Genomic DNA, 13,240 nt, shown 5'->3' with positions numbered 1-13,240 from the left:
GGCTCAATATAAAAGGATTATTGCAAAGTCTCTTATAAGTCACACACTTCCTGCTGCCAGGTGGTGGCACTATGACTGTGGCTCACAATAGCCAACCCCATCTGATCAGCCCCAGTACCAAACAGACAGCTCAAGTTTAATCTAAATCATCACTCAATGCACTCAGAAGATATGAGACACTTCGTGTTTCCCTTTTTGCACCATAAATTTATTGCCTTGCCATGGCGAAACCATTCGAGATCCCTTCGCAATTTAGCATCCTCAGTGTCTTGGCATAATGTTTGGTGACAATCATATGAATCCCCTAGGAGGAGTTTTTAAAAGATCACTGCATGCACTTTTCACAAAATCTAAAATGGCCAACTTCCTGTTGGGCGGGATAATGATTCTCAGCGCAAAAGTTGTTCCGGTCGATGAGAACAATGAGTTTCGTACATATACGTACAAGTATGTATGATATATGCACCAAATTTACGTACAGTGTAAAAGAGGGCGCTGCAGAGCCCCCCACTGCCCATGTGCTACCCTTTGCCTGGGCCTATTGGCCGACGACTCTCAAGCGTATGTCAAATTTTTGAGTTTTTGAGCATGTTAAAGGCCCCAAAAGCCCTAAAAGCTTGAATAATAATAATAATAATAATAATAATAATAATAATAATAATAATGATAATAATAATAATAATCCTTAGGAAAACAACAGGGCTCTGTACACTTCTAGTACTTGGGCCCTATTAAAAATAATAATAACAATAATAATAATCCTTTGGAAAACAACAGGCCCTGTGCTTTCAGTGCTTGAGCCCTAAATATATAAAGAGATATGCCCTCATTTCCTGTTTGTTGACTTAGCCGTCAAATTCATTTGCAGATTATAGATGAAACATCACTGATATCAAAAATCTGAGAAACTTTTTTTCACTTCTTGTTTGGAAGACCACAAATTCATTACATGTCAAACTCTTGGCACTTTCCAAGAAATCAATAAGAAGAATTATGACCGCCTGCTAAGCAGTACAAACGATAGGAGTTTTACTGTTTTGTGAATTATAGCACCCCCTAGAAGGGATTTAGACAAAACTTGGAGGCCCTTAGGACACGGTCAAAATCCGTCACACCATTGCTGAGATATGCCCTCACTTCCTGTTTGGTAACTTTACTGTCATTTGTTTGTGCATTATGGACAAACCATCCATCATATCAAAAATCTGAGAAAGAAGTTTTGTTCTGGTTTGTCTCCTGATGCGCTCTTCCAAATTTCATGGCTATTTGACAAAATTTGTAGATGCAAAAAAAGTCGTTTTTTTTAAAAAATTGCCTGTTAACTTCCTGAAGAGAAATCTTGGTCAAAATATGTCATAAATGCAGCAAAAATATGTTCATTATAGTGCCACCTAGAGGTGAATTTAGACAAAGCTTTTTGGAGACTCTTAGGGTGATGTCCTTCAGTTATCTACAAAATTTGTTCAGAATACATCATACCGTTGCTGAGATATGCCTTTACTTCTTGTTTGGCAGCTTTGCCGTCAATTTCATTTGCATTATGGACAAACTGTCCCCAGGGGCGGAGCCAGGGGGTGGCCACCCCACTGGCCACACTGCTGGTAATTGCAATTTTAAAAGACGAAAATAACTTCTCAAATACTGATCTAGGAGAACCTCGATCATGTCTACGATAATGTTTGGACCGCGAAACTCTCGCGACACTCACTGGCACTGATAGGCATTGCGAGAGTTTCCAAAAATAGCACGGTTTTCCACCTTTCATAAAAAGTGGGAGATGAGGAGTAAGTTACAGCACAACACACAACACATAAGTTGAACACAACACATCCTATCAGGTTATAAAATCAGAAAAATGATTATTTGATTCATTTAAAGATTGTCAATTCAGCGCAGTTTTATCAATGTCCTGTGTAAACAGAAGGTAGAAAGCAGTTAGCTTTACATTAGCTGACTTAGCTGCTTAGAACTAATTGTCACATTATCTAACATTGTCACATTCATTATGTTATGTTTTTATCATAAAAAATGTTTAATACAATTCAAACATTACAGTGTAAATGCTAGGATCAAGATTGATTTTATGTATAGCAGAAATTATAGAAACATTTAACCTAAATATGTTTTTTTTTTTAACATGGTAATGCCATGTTTGTTTGCATAATGATATTTTCTGTGCCACCCTAGAGTACCTGCTGGCCCCTGTCTGGCCACCCCTATGAAAAATCCCTGGCTCCGCCACTGACTGTCCCATATATCAAATATCAATGAAATTTTTTTCGAGATAATCTCATGATTCTAGTTTGGTGATGATTGAACAAAGTTTTTCGGAGTTGAAGTGGAAAAAACTGTTTTTGAAATAATTAAAAATGGTGGACAATCCAATATGGTGGACATCATGACATCATGGTGTCTGTTGAACTTGGCCTGACCCAAAGAATCAGAAGAAAGTGGAATCGCATTTCTACAACATTGCTTTGTGGAGTTACTACTGGAAACATATGTCCAACTTTGCCCTATTGATGGTGCTAGAGAGCTTAATTGGTGTACACCAAAACTGAGTTGCCAAATTTTATGATACAAAAAAGCATACAAAGCACTCTATGGGCTGCCATAGACTCCATTGTGATTACCTTTGCAAGGCATGAAACAAGTTTCAAGAAATTTCAAATTGGCAAACGGGAAGTACTCTTGAAATTCAGACGCTGATGAGTGTTCACTTCAGCTTACCCTAGGGAATCATAGGCATGTAGAACTAGGAATGTAGAACTGTGAATTTAGCACAAGGTCTTAAAATTAAATTAGGAAAATTATAAAAGCAGTCATAAAATTTTTTGAGGACATTAGGGCGAGATCCTGTCAAGATCAAGTCTCATGAATATTCGCAAATGTCTTACTGAGATACAGCCTATCATCCTGTTTGACGCATTTGCTAGTCCGTTATGGGAGAACGGTTTTGAATATCAATGCTCCTTTGATAAATTTTGACCATAGATCAGTCTAGTATCCCAATGCTGCATGGCAAATTTGGTGACAATTGGACAAAATTTGTAGGAGAAGAAGCAAAAAAATATATATGTTTCTGAAAAAATTAAAAATGGCAGACTTTCTGTTTAAGGAATCATAAATTCCTCACAGCCACAACATCGGCATCCTTTAAAGGAATCAACACGAATAAGAATCTTGATTTAATGTTGAGTGATTCAAAAGTTACGGGCAATTCTAAAAATTTGTTAATTATAGCGCTACCTACAGGTGAATATAGCATGGTATCTTATTTTTTAATTTTACTATTAAGTTAACTATATCTGTTCAAATTTCTATCATTAGATTTGTACATATGATTAGTAAGAAGAACCTCACTGTGTGTGTGTGTGTGTGTGTGTGAGAGAGAGAGAGAGAGAGAACTGGCTCTCTGCCTCCTCTTGATGAGTTTCATCACTGCATATCTGTTTAGAAAACAACATATTATGGGAAGTTGATAAAGACTATGGTGATGAAGAGTAACTCATGTGAGTAGAAAATAAGACCATATGGAAAATAGGAAACAGGAGGATTTATGTTCATCTACAACCAATCATATGTTTCATGCTTTGTTCTCTGCTGTATGAATAATTCATATATCTCTCCTTATATACCCACGTCTAGTCCAAAGTCCTTTCATAGCATTCTGAGGTAAGGTCTAGTATGGTAAGGTAAGAGTGGCTACCCAAGCTTGTGATTAAGCAATTTTGTGATTAATAAAATATTTGCTTGAGCATACTGAAGCATAGGTAGTGACAATGGTGGTAGAGTTGGAAGTGTCCACACAGTCTTAAGTGTGCAAAAAGTACAGCAGGGGGGCACAGGACACAACCATGGGGGGCTCCAGTGCTGAGGGTGAGGGAGAGTGAGACATGTCTGCCCACCCATACTGCTTGTGGTCTGCCTGTCAAGAAGTTGGAGATCCATTGACACAGGGACGGGCTAAGTTCCAGGTCTTCTATCTTGATGGTTAGTTTGGAGGGAATTATAGTGTTAAATGCTAATGATTTGTAGTCAACAAGCAGCATTTTAACATAATTTTCCTTCCTGGTGTCCAGATGGCTCAGGGTTGTGTGTAGGAGGTGGATGATGGTGTCATCAGTTGAGCGATTGGGACAGTCTGTGAATTTTATTGGGTCCAGTGCGTCAGGTAATGAAGAGGTGATGCGTCTCTAATGAAGAGTCTCTGACCAGCCTTTCAAAGCACTTCATCATAACTGAGGTCAGGGCTACTGGGAGATAGTCACTGAAGCAGGCAGGCTGGGGTTTCTTTGGGACTGGAACGATAATGCATGTGTTTAAAGTTTAAAGCATGTGGAAAGTGCTGACTGTGCCACAGAGTTTGAATATCTCCGTGAACACCGGTGCTAGCTGGTCAGCGCAGGCTCTAAGGACCTGACCTGAGATGCTGTCTGGTCCTGCTGCCTTCCTGGTGTTTACTCTCCCGAAAGCCTTCCTCACATCGTGCTCCGAGATGATGAAAGCATTTCCAGCACTGACACACTCCACATGCATGCTGCCATTAGCACTGTTAGCACAGTTCATCGCTCTTAGCACTGCAAGTGCCATTAGCTGCAGTCTCAAAGCGAACGTAAAAAGTATTCAGCTTGTTCTCCAGAGATGCGTCCGTGTTCACCATTCTGGAGGATGGTGTTTTATAGTCAGTTATCATTCTCAGTCCTTGCCACAGGCTCCTAGATCCACCCTTGAACTGTGACTCTAGTTTCCTCCCGTAGCACCGCTTTGCCTCCTTCACCGCTCTGCGCATATTGTAGGACGCAGCCACTCGTCCATGCTCCTGGTGGCGAGCCCCACATTATAGACAGCGGTGCAAGAGCATCGCAAATGGTTTTATCCTCCTTCAGCTTCTGGTTGGGAAACGTTCTGGTGATGGTTTTGTGGACTGTATCATTCGCCAGTTTACAGATAAATCCCACAACTGATTCTTTAAACACACTGACGTCATGAGAGCTACGCCTGAACGTGACCCAATCTGCATCATCTAAAGCATCCTGCAAAGCAGCCACTGATTGGTCCAGCCAGCTCGCTACCTCCTTCTGAACCGGAGCTTTGAATGGAGTGTTGCAATGGTCCAGGATCCTTTCACCCTTGGTGGGGTAGGTCAGACAGGGCAGGCGAGCATGGTGTGCATGCACCCTCAGCCTGTTGGACCCGGTCAGCATAGATCTGGTATAAAAATGGTGATGTGGGTGGACTGTAAGCCAATAAATATAAGAGTATTTCTATCATATCTGCTAATAGCCTTGGTGAAAAGAAAAAAGAGGCTACAGATGTGGACAAAATTGTTGGTACCCTTATAGCACATTGAAACAATGCTTCGTTCTTCCTGAAAAGTGATGAAATTAAAAGCAATTGTCTCGTGTACACCTGCATGCCTTTGGTATGTCATAAAGTAAAGCAAAGAAAGTATGAAAAGAGATCAATTATTGCCTATTCTACAAAGATATTCTAAAATGGCCTGGACAGATTTGTTGGTACCCTTAGAAAAGATTATAAATATTCAGATTATATTTCAAGCTAACTGTTTTCTTTAATTAGTATCACACATGCCCTCATTCTTGTAATCAGTTATTCAGCCTATTTAAATGGAGAAAAGTAGTCACTCTGCTGTTTGGTATCATCGTGTGTACCACACTGAACATGGACCAGAGAAAGCAAAGGAGATTGTTGTCTGAGGAGCACAGAAAGAAAATTATAGACAAGCATGTTAAAGTCATAGGCTATAAGACCATTTCCAAGCAGCTTGATGTTCCTGTGACTACAGTTACAAATATTATTAAGAAGTTTAAGGTCCATGGGACTGTAGCTAACCTCCGTGGATGTGGTCACAGGAGGAAAATCATCCCCAGATTGAACAGAAGGATAGTGCAAAAGGTAGACAAAGAGACAAGGAAAACTTTCAAAGAGATACAAGCTGAACTCCAAGGTCAAGTTACATCAGTGTCTGATCGCACCATCCATCGCTTTTTGAGTGACAGTGGGCTCAATGGAAGAAGACCCAGGAGGACTCTACTGCTGAAAGAAAAACATAAAAAACCAGACTGGAATTTTATTTTGACAGGCAACAATGCTTCTGGGAGAATGTCCTTTGCTTAGATGAGACAAAACTGGAGCTTTTTGGCAAGTCGCAACAGCTCTATGTTCACAGACAAAAAATGAAGCTTTCAAGGAAAGAACATCATACCTACTATGAAACACGGAGGAAGCTCTGTTGTGTTTTGCGTCTACTTTGCTGCATCTGGCATGGGATGCCTTGAATCTGTGCAGGGCACAATGATCTCGAGACTGATATCAAGTCTCGAAATCTTGAGACTATCAAGGCATTCTCGAGCGAAACGTACTGCCCAGTGTCAGAAAGCTCTCAGTCACAGGTCATGAGTCCTCGAACATGATAAAACCCACAGTGAAAGCATCCAAGAATGACTAAAAACAAAACAATGGACTATTCTGACGTGGCCTTCTGTGAGCCCTGATCTGAATCCTATCAAACATCTGTGGAATCTGTGGAGCTGAAACATGCCGTCTGGAGAAGGCACACTTCAAACCTGAGACAGCTGGAGCAGTTTGCTCAGGAAGAGTGTGACAAACTACCTGTTGACAGGTGCAGAAGTCTCACTGAGAGCTACAGATACTCTAAAGGTTGTGCAACAAAATATTAGGTTAAGGGTCCCGTCATTTTTGTCCATGCCTTTTTCATTTGTTTTATCGTTTAAAATGTTCTGTTGAATCAAAAATCAAAAGCAAAGTCTGATTTTTATTAAATATGGAAAAAACAATGATGGATGTCAATTACTTTTGTCAGTTTCGAGTTATTTCAGAGAAAATTGTGGGTTCTTCTTTTTTCGTGGAAGGGTACCAACAAATTTGTCCACGTCTGTAAAATAAGGGAAAGAGCAAAAAATGAACAGAAACAAACAGAGTGTGGTCGGAGCAGTCGTGATGGCAGCTGACCTCACCAGTGCCATCTTGGAGTGCATGCTCATATGCAAAGGTTGAGGCATGGTCCTACATAGGGGCAGAGCTAAGGTCAGATAACTGTTTTCTCAGTCTGATCAAGTTGAAATTTGGCATGCTGCATCTATGTGCTAATCTATAAGAGCATTTTGATGATGACCTAATTAATAATAATTTTTAAAAAAAACATGGTCGCAAATGGCCAATCAGTTTTCAGCAGGCATTTGACAGGTTTAACATTGAGCTATCATCATGAACCTTGAACGGTAGGCTCAGGTAGTGACCCTCTAGTAAATCATGTAATGTCACTCGAATTAGCCTCTAAGAGGCGCTAATCATATTTTTGCACATAAAAACAAGCATATCCTGTGATTTATGATTTGCATAATACGCAAAACTTACTTTTGAGAACTAGTCCTAGGATTTTTGGCCAAACTTCACAAGATTGATGTCAAACTACTCAGACGAACCTCAATAATTATCAAAAATAAACAATGTGTGTTTAAGTTTTAGCCTGTATCTCGAGAACCGTAACACATGAATTCAAAATTCTTTTTTCCTCTTATGTCATGGCATAAGACGAATTCTGACTCATTTCTACCATGACAGACTTTTTGCTAATTTGCATAATATGCAAAACCTACTTTTGCATACTAGTCCTCAGATTAACTTGAATAATACGGTCAGGTCAATAAGTATTTGGACAGTTACACAATTTTTGTAATTTTGCCTCTATATACCACAATAGATTTGAAATAAAGCAATCAAGATGTGAATGAAATATGGACTTTCAGCTTTAATTCAAGGGGTTTAACAAAATATTGCATTAACCTTTTAGGAATTACAGCCATATTTCACATAGACCCTCCATTTTCACAGGCTCAAAAGTAATTGGACAATTGACTGATAAGCAGTTTCATGGCCAGTTGTGGCCTGTTTCCTCGTTATTTCATGACAAATTAAGGAGATAAAAGGAACTTTCAATATGTAGTACAAAGAGGGGTCGATGCAAGTGAAAGAGGCAAGCATTAGGCTGAAAAAACAAAGCAGAACTATTGGAGAGATAGCAGAAACTTTTGGCCAAATCAACAATTTGGTACGTTCTAAAAAAGAATGAATGCACTGGCAAGCTCAGCAACACCAAAAGGCCTGGAAGACCATGAAAGACAACTAAAGTGGATGATTGCAGAATTCTTTCCTTGGTGAAGACAAATCCCTTTACAACATCTAGCCCAGTCAAGAACACTTTTGAGGAGGTAGGTGTATCATTATCAACGTCTACAATCAAGAGGCACCTTTATGAATGTAAATATGGAGGGTTTACCTCAAGATGTAAACCACTGGTAACACTCAAGAACAAAAAGGCCAGATTAGACTTCGCTAGAAAACATCTAAAAAAAAAAGCCTGCCCAGTTCTGGAACAAGATTCTTTGAACAGAACCAAGTTAATCTTTGAAAGTAAACCCCTATATTTATAATTGTTAGTTTGTCCAATTACTTTTGAGCCTGTGAAAATGGAGGGACTGTGTAAAAAATCCTAAATGACTAATTTTTCAAAAATTGTGACCGAAGAGGACTGGGAGCTCCAGCTCCTGAGTAAAGACCTTGAGTCTCTGGAGTGGCAAATTTAGGTGCTTCTAGACCAGAAAAGCCTACTCTACAAATGGAAAATATGCCTAGAAGAGGCTTGCGATGTCTACTGCTTTGCTAGTGCAACCATTCTATGTGGACCTAAGGGTGGCCACAGGAGAAGCTGTTTGCAAGGAAGGACGAGCACTGGCACTGTGGTGATTTAGACACCAGCTGAGGATCCTCTTAACCTGGCCCCCATCACTCATCCCCCTTCCCGTTTATTTGGGCTTTATTAACAATAGGGATGATTTTCTGGGTAAGACCAGCATTTTTCAGCAGAGATGGTTTGCATCCAATCACATTCAAGAGGCTCATTAAGTCTATCGCAAACCTTTAATATGGTTTTAAATCAAGTATGACTTGAAAAGAGAGGGGTAAATTACAATATAACCAATAAACACTGTTTCTCTCATCCTCCTACTCTTCCTGTGCCGACTCCTCTGATGTCCATCCTTCTTGTAATAAATTGTTGCAAAATTTAACCTCTTAGCAGTTTTAAAATATTGTCAAATATTTCAAATATTGTCCAACTTGATTAATCTTAATGCTGAATCTAAGTGTTTGAGAACAGAAAGCCCTGAAGAAAAATCTCAGGATGACCCTGTTAAATGTAAGAGGTCTGTACTTTCTGTACTTTCTGAGAAGACTGAGGAAAGCACATCTCCCACCCCCCATCCTCTCCATGTTCTACAGAGGGACTATCGAGAGCATCCTGAGCAGCTGCATCACTGCCTGGTTTGGGAATTGCACCGTCTCGGATAGCAAGACCCTGCAGCGGATAGTGAGGACAGCTGAGAAGATCATCGGGGTCTCTCTTCCCTCCATCACGGACATTTACACCTCACGCTGCATCCGCAAAGCATCCACCAGCATTGTGGAGGACCCCACACACCCCTATCACACACTCTTTACCCTCCTGCCTTCTGGCAAACGGTACCAAAGCATTTGGGCCCTCATGCCATCAGACTTCTCAATACTCAGAAACTGGACTGAAGGAACACACACACATACATATATACACACACAACTGAGCATCCTCCATCCTCTCTGAAATGTTTTTGCAAGTTTTTGCACATGTTTATGCTGCTATAAATATTTATTACTGTACACAGGCTGCTACTCTTATCTTTACACTTATGTTTACACTATTTCAGCTACTTGTATTGTACTCTTGTACTCTTTGCACTATTGTCACTAGGTTCACTTGTAAACAGAACTGTGTACTGGTCGGCGCTGCACTGGGACTTACTATGCCAATTGTCTGTTCCGTTGTTTCGTTTCACTATGTACTTGTATATGGCTGAAATGACAATAAACTCCACTTGACCTTGAACTTGAAACTGTATTTTAACGCATCAACGTTATATCAACGTTAAATCATGAATGATTTTATTAATGTCTTAAACACTAGATATCTCATTCCTGTAGAAAACATAGCAGTGCATGAAATGGTTGAAATACTTAATTCACGGATGAGATCAAATCTAGATATAGTTGCACATGACAAGGAAAAAGGATGTCTCTGCTGAAAAAAATGCTGTGGAAAACTGAGCAGCTTCAGCAACTCAAAAGAACCTGCCATAAAGCTGAAAGGGTTTGGAAGAAAACTAAATTAATAATACACTATGAAATTGTAAAAGGTTGTATTGAAAGTTAGAACAGGACAATGTGAAAGGAGAGACAACTAGATTTTTTGAAAGATAATAAACGAAAGTGGCAACAACACCAATCCACAATGAGGCAGATGATATACAAATGGAGGAAATACAGCATAACTGTTACTCTCCCAAGGAGAGGTCATCTAGGAAAAATCACTCCAAGAGCACAGTGAATAATATTATGGTAAGTCACAAAGAACCCCATGGTAACATCTAAAGACCTACAGGCCAATATTATATCAATGTCATGAGTCCACCATCTGGCAAACACTGAACAAGAACAGTATGCATGGTAGGATAGCAAGGAGAAAGTCACTACTCTCCAAAAAGAACACTGCTGCCCATCTGAAGTTTGCTCAAGACCACGTGGACAAGCCAGCAGCCTACTGGAAGAAGTTTCTGTGGACAGATTAATCCAAAATTGAACTTTTTGGTTTAAATGAAAAGTGTTTGCCAAAAACCAAACAATGCATTCCAACAAAAGAACCTCATCCCAACTATGAAGTGGCAGTATCATGGTTTGGAGCTGCTTTGCTGCCTCAGGTCCAGAATGGCTTGCCATTATTGATGGACCTATGAATTCTGGCATGTACCAGCAAATAATACCGGAGAATGTCAGGGTATATGTCCATGAACTGAAGCTTAACTGTAAGTGGGTCATGCAGCAAGACAACAACCCTAAGCACACAAGTAAGTCTACAAAGAAATGGTTAAAGCAGAAGAAATTTAACATTTTGGAATGGCCAAGTCAAAGTCCAGACCTTAACCTAATAGAAATGTTGAGGAGGGACCTAAGAAACGCAGTTCATGCAAGGAAGCCCATCAACATCACTGTGTTGACGCAGCTTTGTAAGGAGGAATGGGCCAAAATTCATCCAACCTGTTGACCAGGACTGATCACCGGTTACAGGAAACTGTAACCCAAAATTAGACAAGAAGCCCACCAGTTTAATATATTTATTAAGGATGCCACCAAAAATCAGCCAAAAATGGTCTAAAATCTGTTCTTTTGGTTTTTGTCCAAAAGAGAAAAAAGGGTGAAGATTTTGACAAATGAAGGCCTACAGTGAAGTGTCCATTCTAACACTTACACATAAAGTTAATGGGGATGATAATTAGAAAGTGAATAAATATATTGTTTTTTTTTCCCCCAAGTGTTCTCCTCCGCCGGTCAGCATTCAGATGTATTCAAACATCAACAGAGAAAATGTCAGCCATGTGGACATTACACTTGTAGAAGGATTAAATCAAAAATGCAGGGATTTTTTTTTTTAAATTATTATTTTTATTATTATGCCTCTCTTAATCTCCTAAACCCTAAAATGGTGAAAATGTAAAAAAAGTAAATCATTTACTACAAAATTTTTAAATGGAAAATCACTAGACATGAAATATCACGCAAGCCTACTCTTACCAGCATGGTTTTAGAGGTGGGAGGAAATATAGGCATGCAAAAAGAGCATGCAAAACTCACAGACAGTAATCTGAGCACAGTATTAAAGTGGACTTTCCAGCTGTGAGGAGGCAATGCTACCTGCTGTGACAACATGCTGCCAAAGTCCTTCATTATATGTTTACAATATACATTTTAACATTTCTTCCATTTCTGAGACATGTCTTAAGTGATATTTCTCCCCATAGGCTCTTACCTTTTGGTGCATTCCACATTTTATACCACATCTTGTATAAACAAATACAACTATGGTTACATACTAAAGAAATTCTTCATGCAAATACAAGAAACAACAAATGAATAAAAGAAAATACAAAACCAAAAAAGATTAATTCTTTAAAATAGAAAAATAGCACTAGCTAGCTCCTTTTTATCATTACCACACTAAGCGTTTACTAGGCTCTTAAAGGAAACCAAACTTTATTCATGAATTAAAAATGTTTAGTGAAAAGTTAATTTTAATCTATAAAGTGAATGGGCTAGAATTCTATCCAACTTAAAGTTTTTTTGTTTACCATCTGAAGCGTCCTGTAGCACCAGACTTTCAAGCTCAGCCCATTCTGTGTTAAGTCTCTTCATCAGCTTGTAAGCATTCACTGGATGAGCCAAAAATGCTTCAGGATCAGTAGTTGATGCAAGAGTTAACACATCCAGCCTGTTTGCCCAACTGTAAAGGATCCAAGAATATCAATATAGAATAAAAATTTGACAAACAATTTTTGTACATTAACATATACACTACATGAACAAACATTTGTGCTTTTTTTGCAAAACCTCCAACCCCACCCCCTTTGCTGTCAGAATAACCTCCCCTCTTCTGGGAAGGCTTGGTTTTCCACTTGATTTTTTTTTTTTTAACATGGCTACGGGAATTTGCCCATTCAGCCACAAGAGTATTAGTGAGGTCAGTCACTGAGGTTGGGCGAGAAGGCATGGGGCGCAGTCAGCGTTCCTGCTCATTGGAAAGTTCAGTGGGGTTGAGGTCAGAACTCTGTGCAGGCCACTCAAGTTCTTCCACATCAACCTTGGCAGACCATGTTTTCATGGATCTTGCTTAATGCACGAGGACACTGTCATGCTGGAACAGGTTTGGGCTTGGCCCCTTAGTCCCAGTGAAAGGTAATTATAATGCTACAGCATACAAAGTTATCCTATATTATGTGTGCTTCCAACTTTGTGGCAACAGTTTGGGGAAGACCCACATATGGGTGTGATGGCCAGGAGTCCACAAATTTCTGGCTATATAGTGTATGTTTTGGCTTAGCTATAAAAGTGCTACGCCACACGTACAATATGTGTACAATATATGTGTACAATATATTAGAAAATTAGGACAGAAACTTTCTTCAATATGTTTGCCTTGTGTAAGGATGTACCTTTTCACAGCATCAAGCTTGGCCTCCTCTGCTTGGATGTATTCCTTCAGGGAGTGAACCAAATCCCTCTCTGCAAAGATCAAATCTGTCATCTGGCCTGAGGGTGAGATAAGAGTGGAAAA

General features: G+C 39.5%; 1 protein-coding gene across 8 annotated transcripts in view; it reads right to left on the bottom strand.

Moving 5' to 3' along the window:
- Positions 1-13,240, bottom strand: part of LOC113543370 (prolyl 4-hydroxylase subunit alpha-2) — a 97,537-nt gene that overhangs the window by 61,064 nt on the left and 23,233 nt on the right. For all 8 annotated transcript variants that reach the window (XM_053240378.1, XM_034311025.2, XM_026941496.3 and 5 more), the window contains exons 3-4: positions 13,119-13,215; positions 12,258-12,409 (exon numbers count right to left, since the gene is read on the bottom strand). In XM_053240378.1, coding sequence (XP_053096353.1) covers positions 12,258-12,409; positions 13,119-13,215 — 249 coding nt within the window. The remainder of the gene's footprint in view (positions 1-12,257; positions 12,410-13,118; positions 13,216-13,240) is intronic.

The sequence above is a fragment of the Pangasianodon hypophthalmus genome, chromosome 15, assembly GCF_027358585.1.
Source record: "Pangasianodon hypophthalmus isolate fPanHyp1 chromosome 15, fPanHyp1.pri, whole genome shotgun sequence".
In the NCBI taxonomy this organism is placed as follows: domain Eukaryota; kingdom Metazoa; phylum Chordata; class Actinopteri; order Siluriformes; family Pangasiidae; genus Pangasianodon; species Pangasianodon hypophthalmus.
Note: the sequence above shows the minus strand (reverse complement) of the source record. Positions and strands in the feature narration are given on the sequence as shown.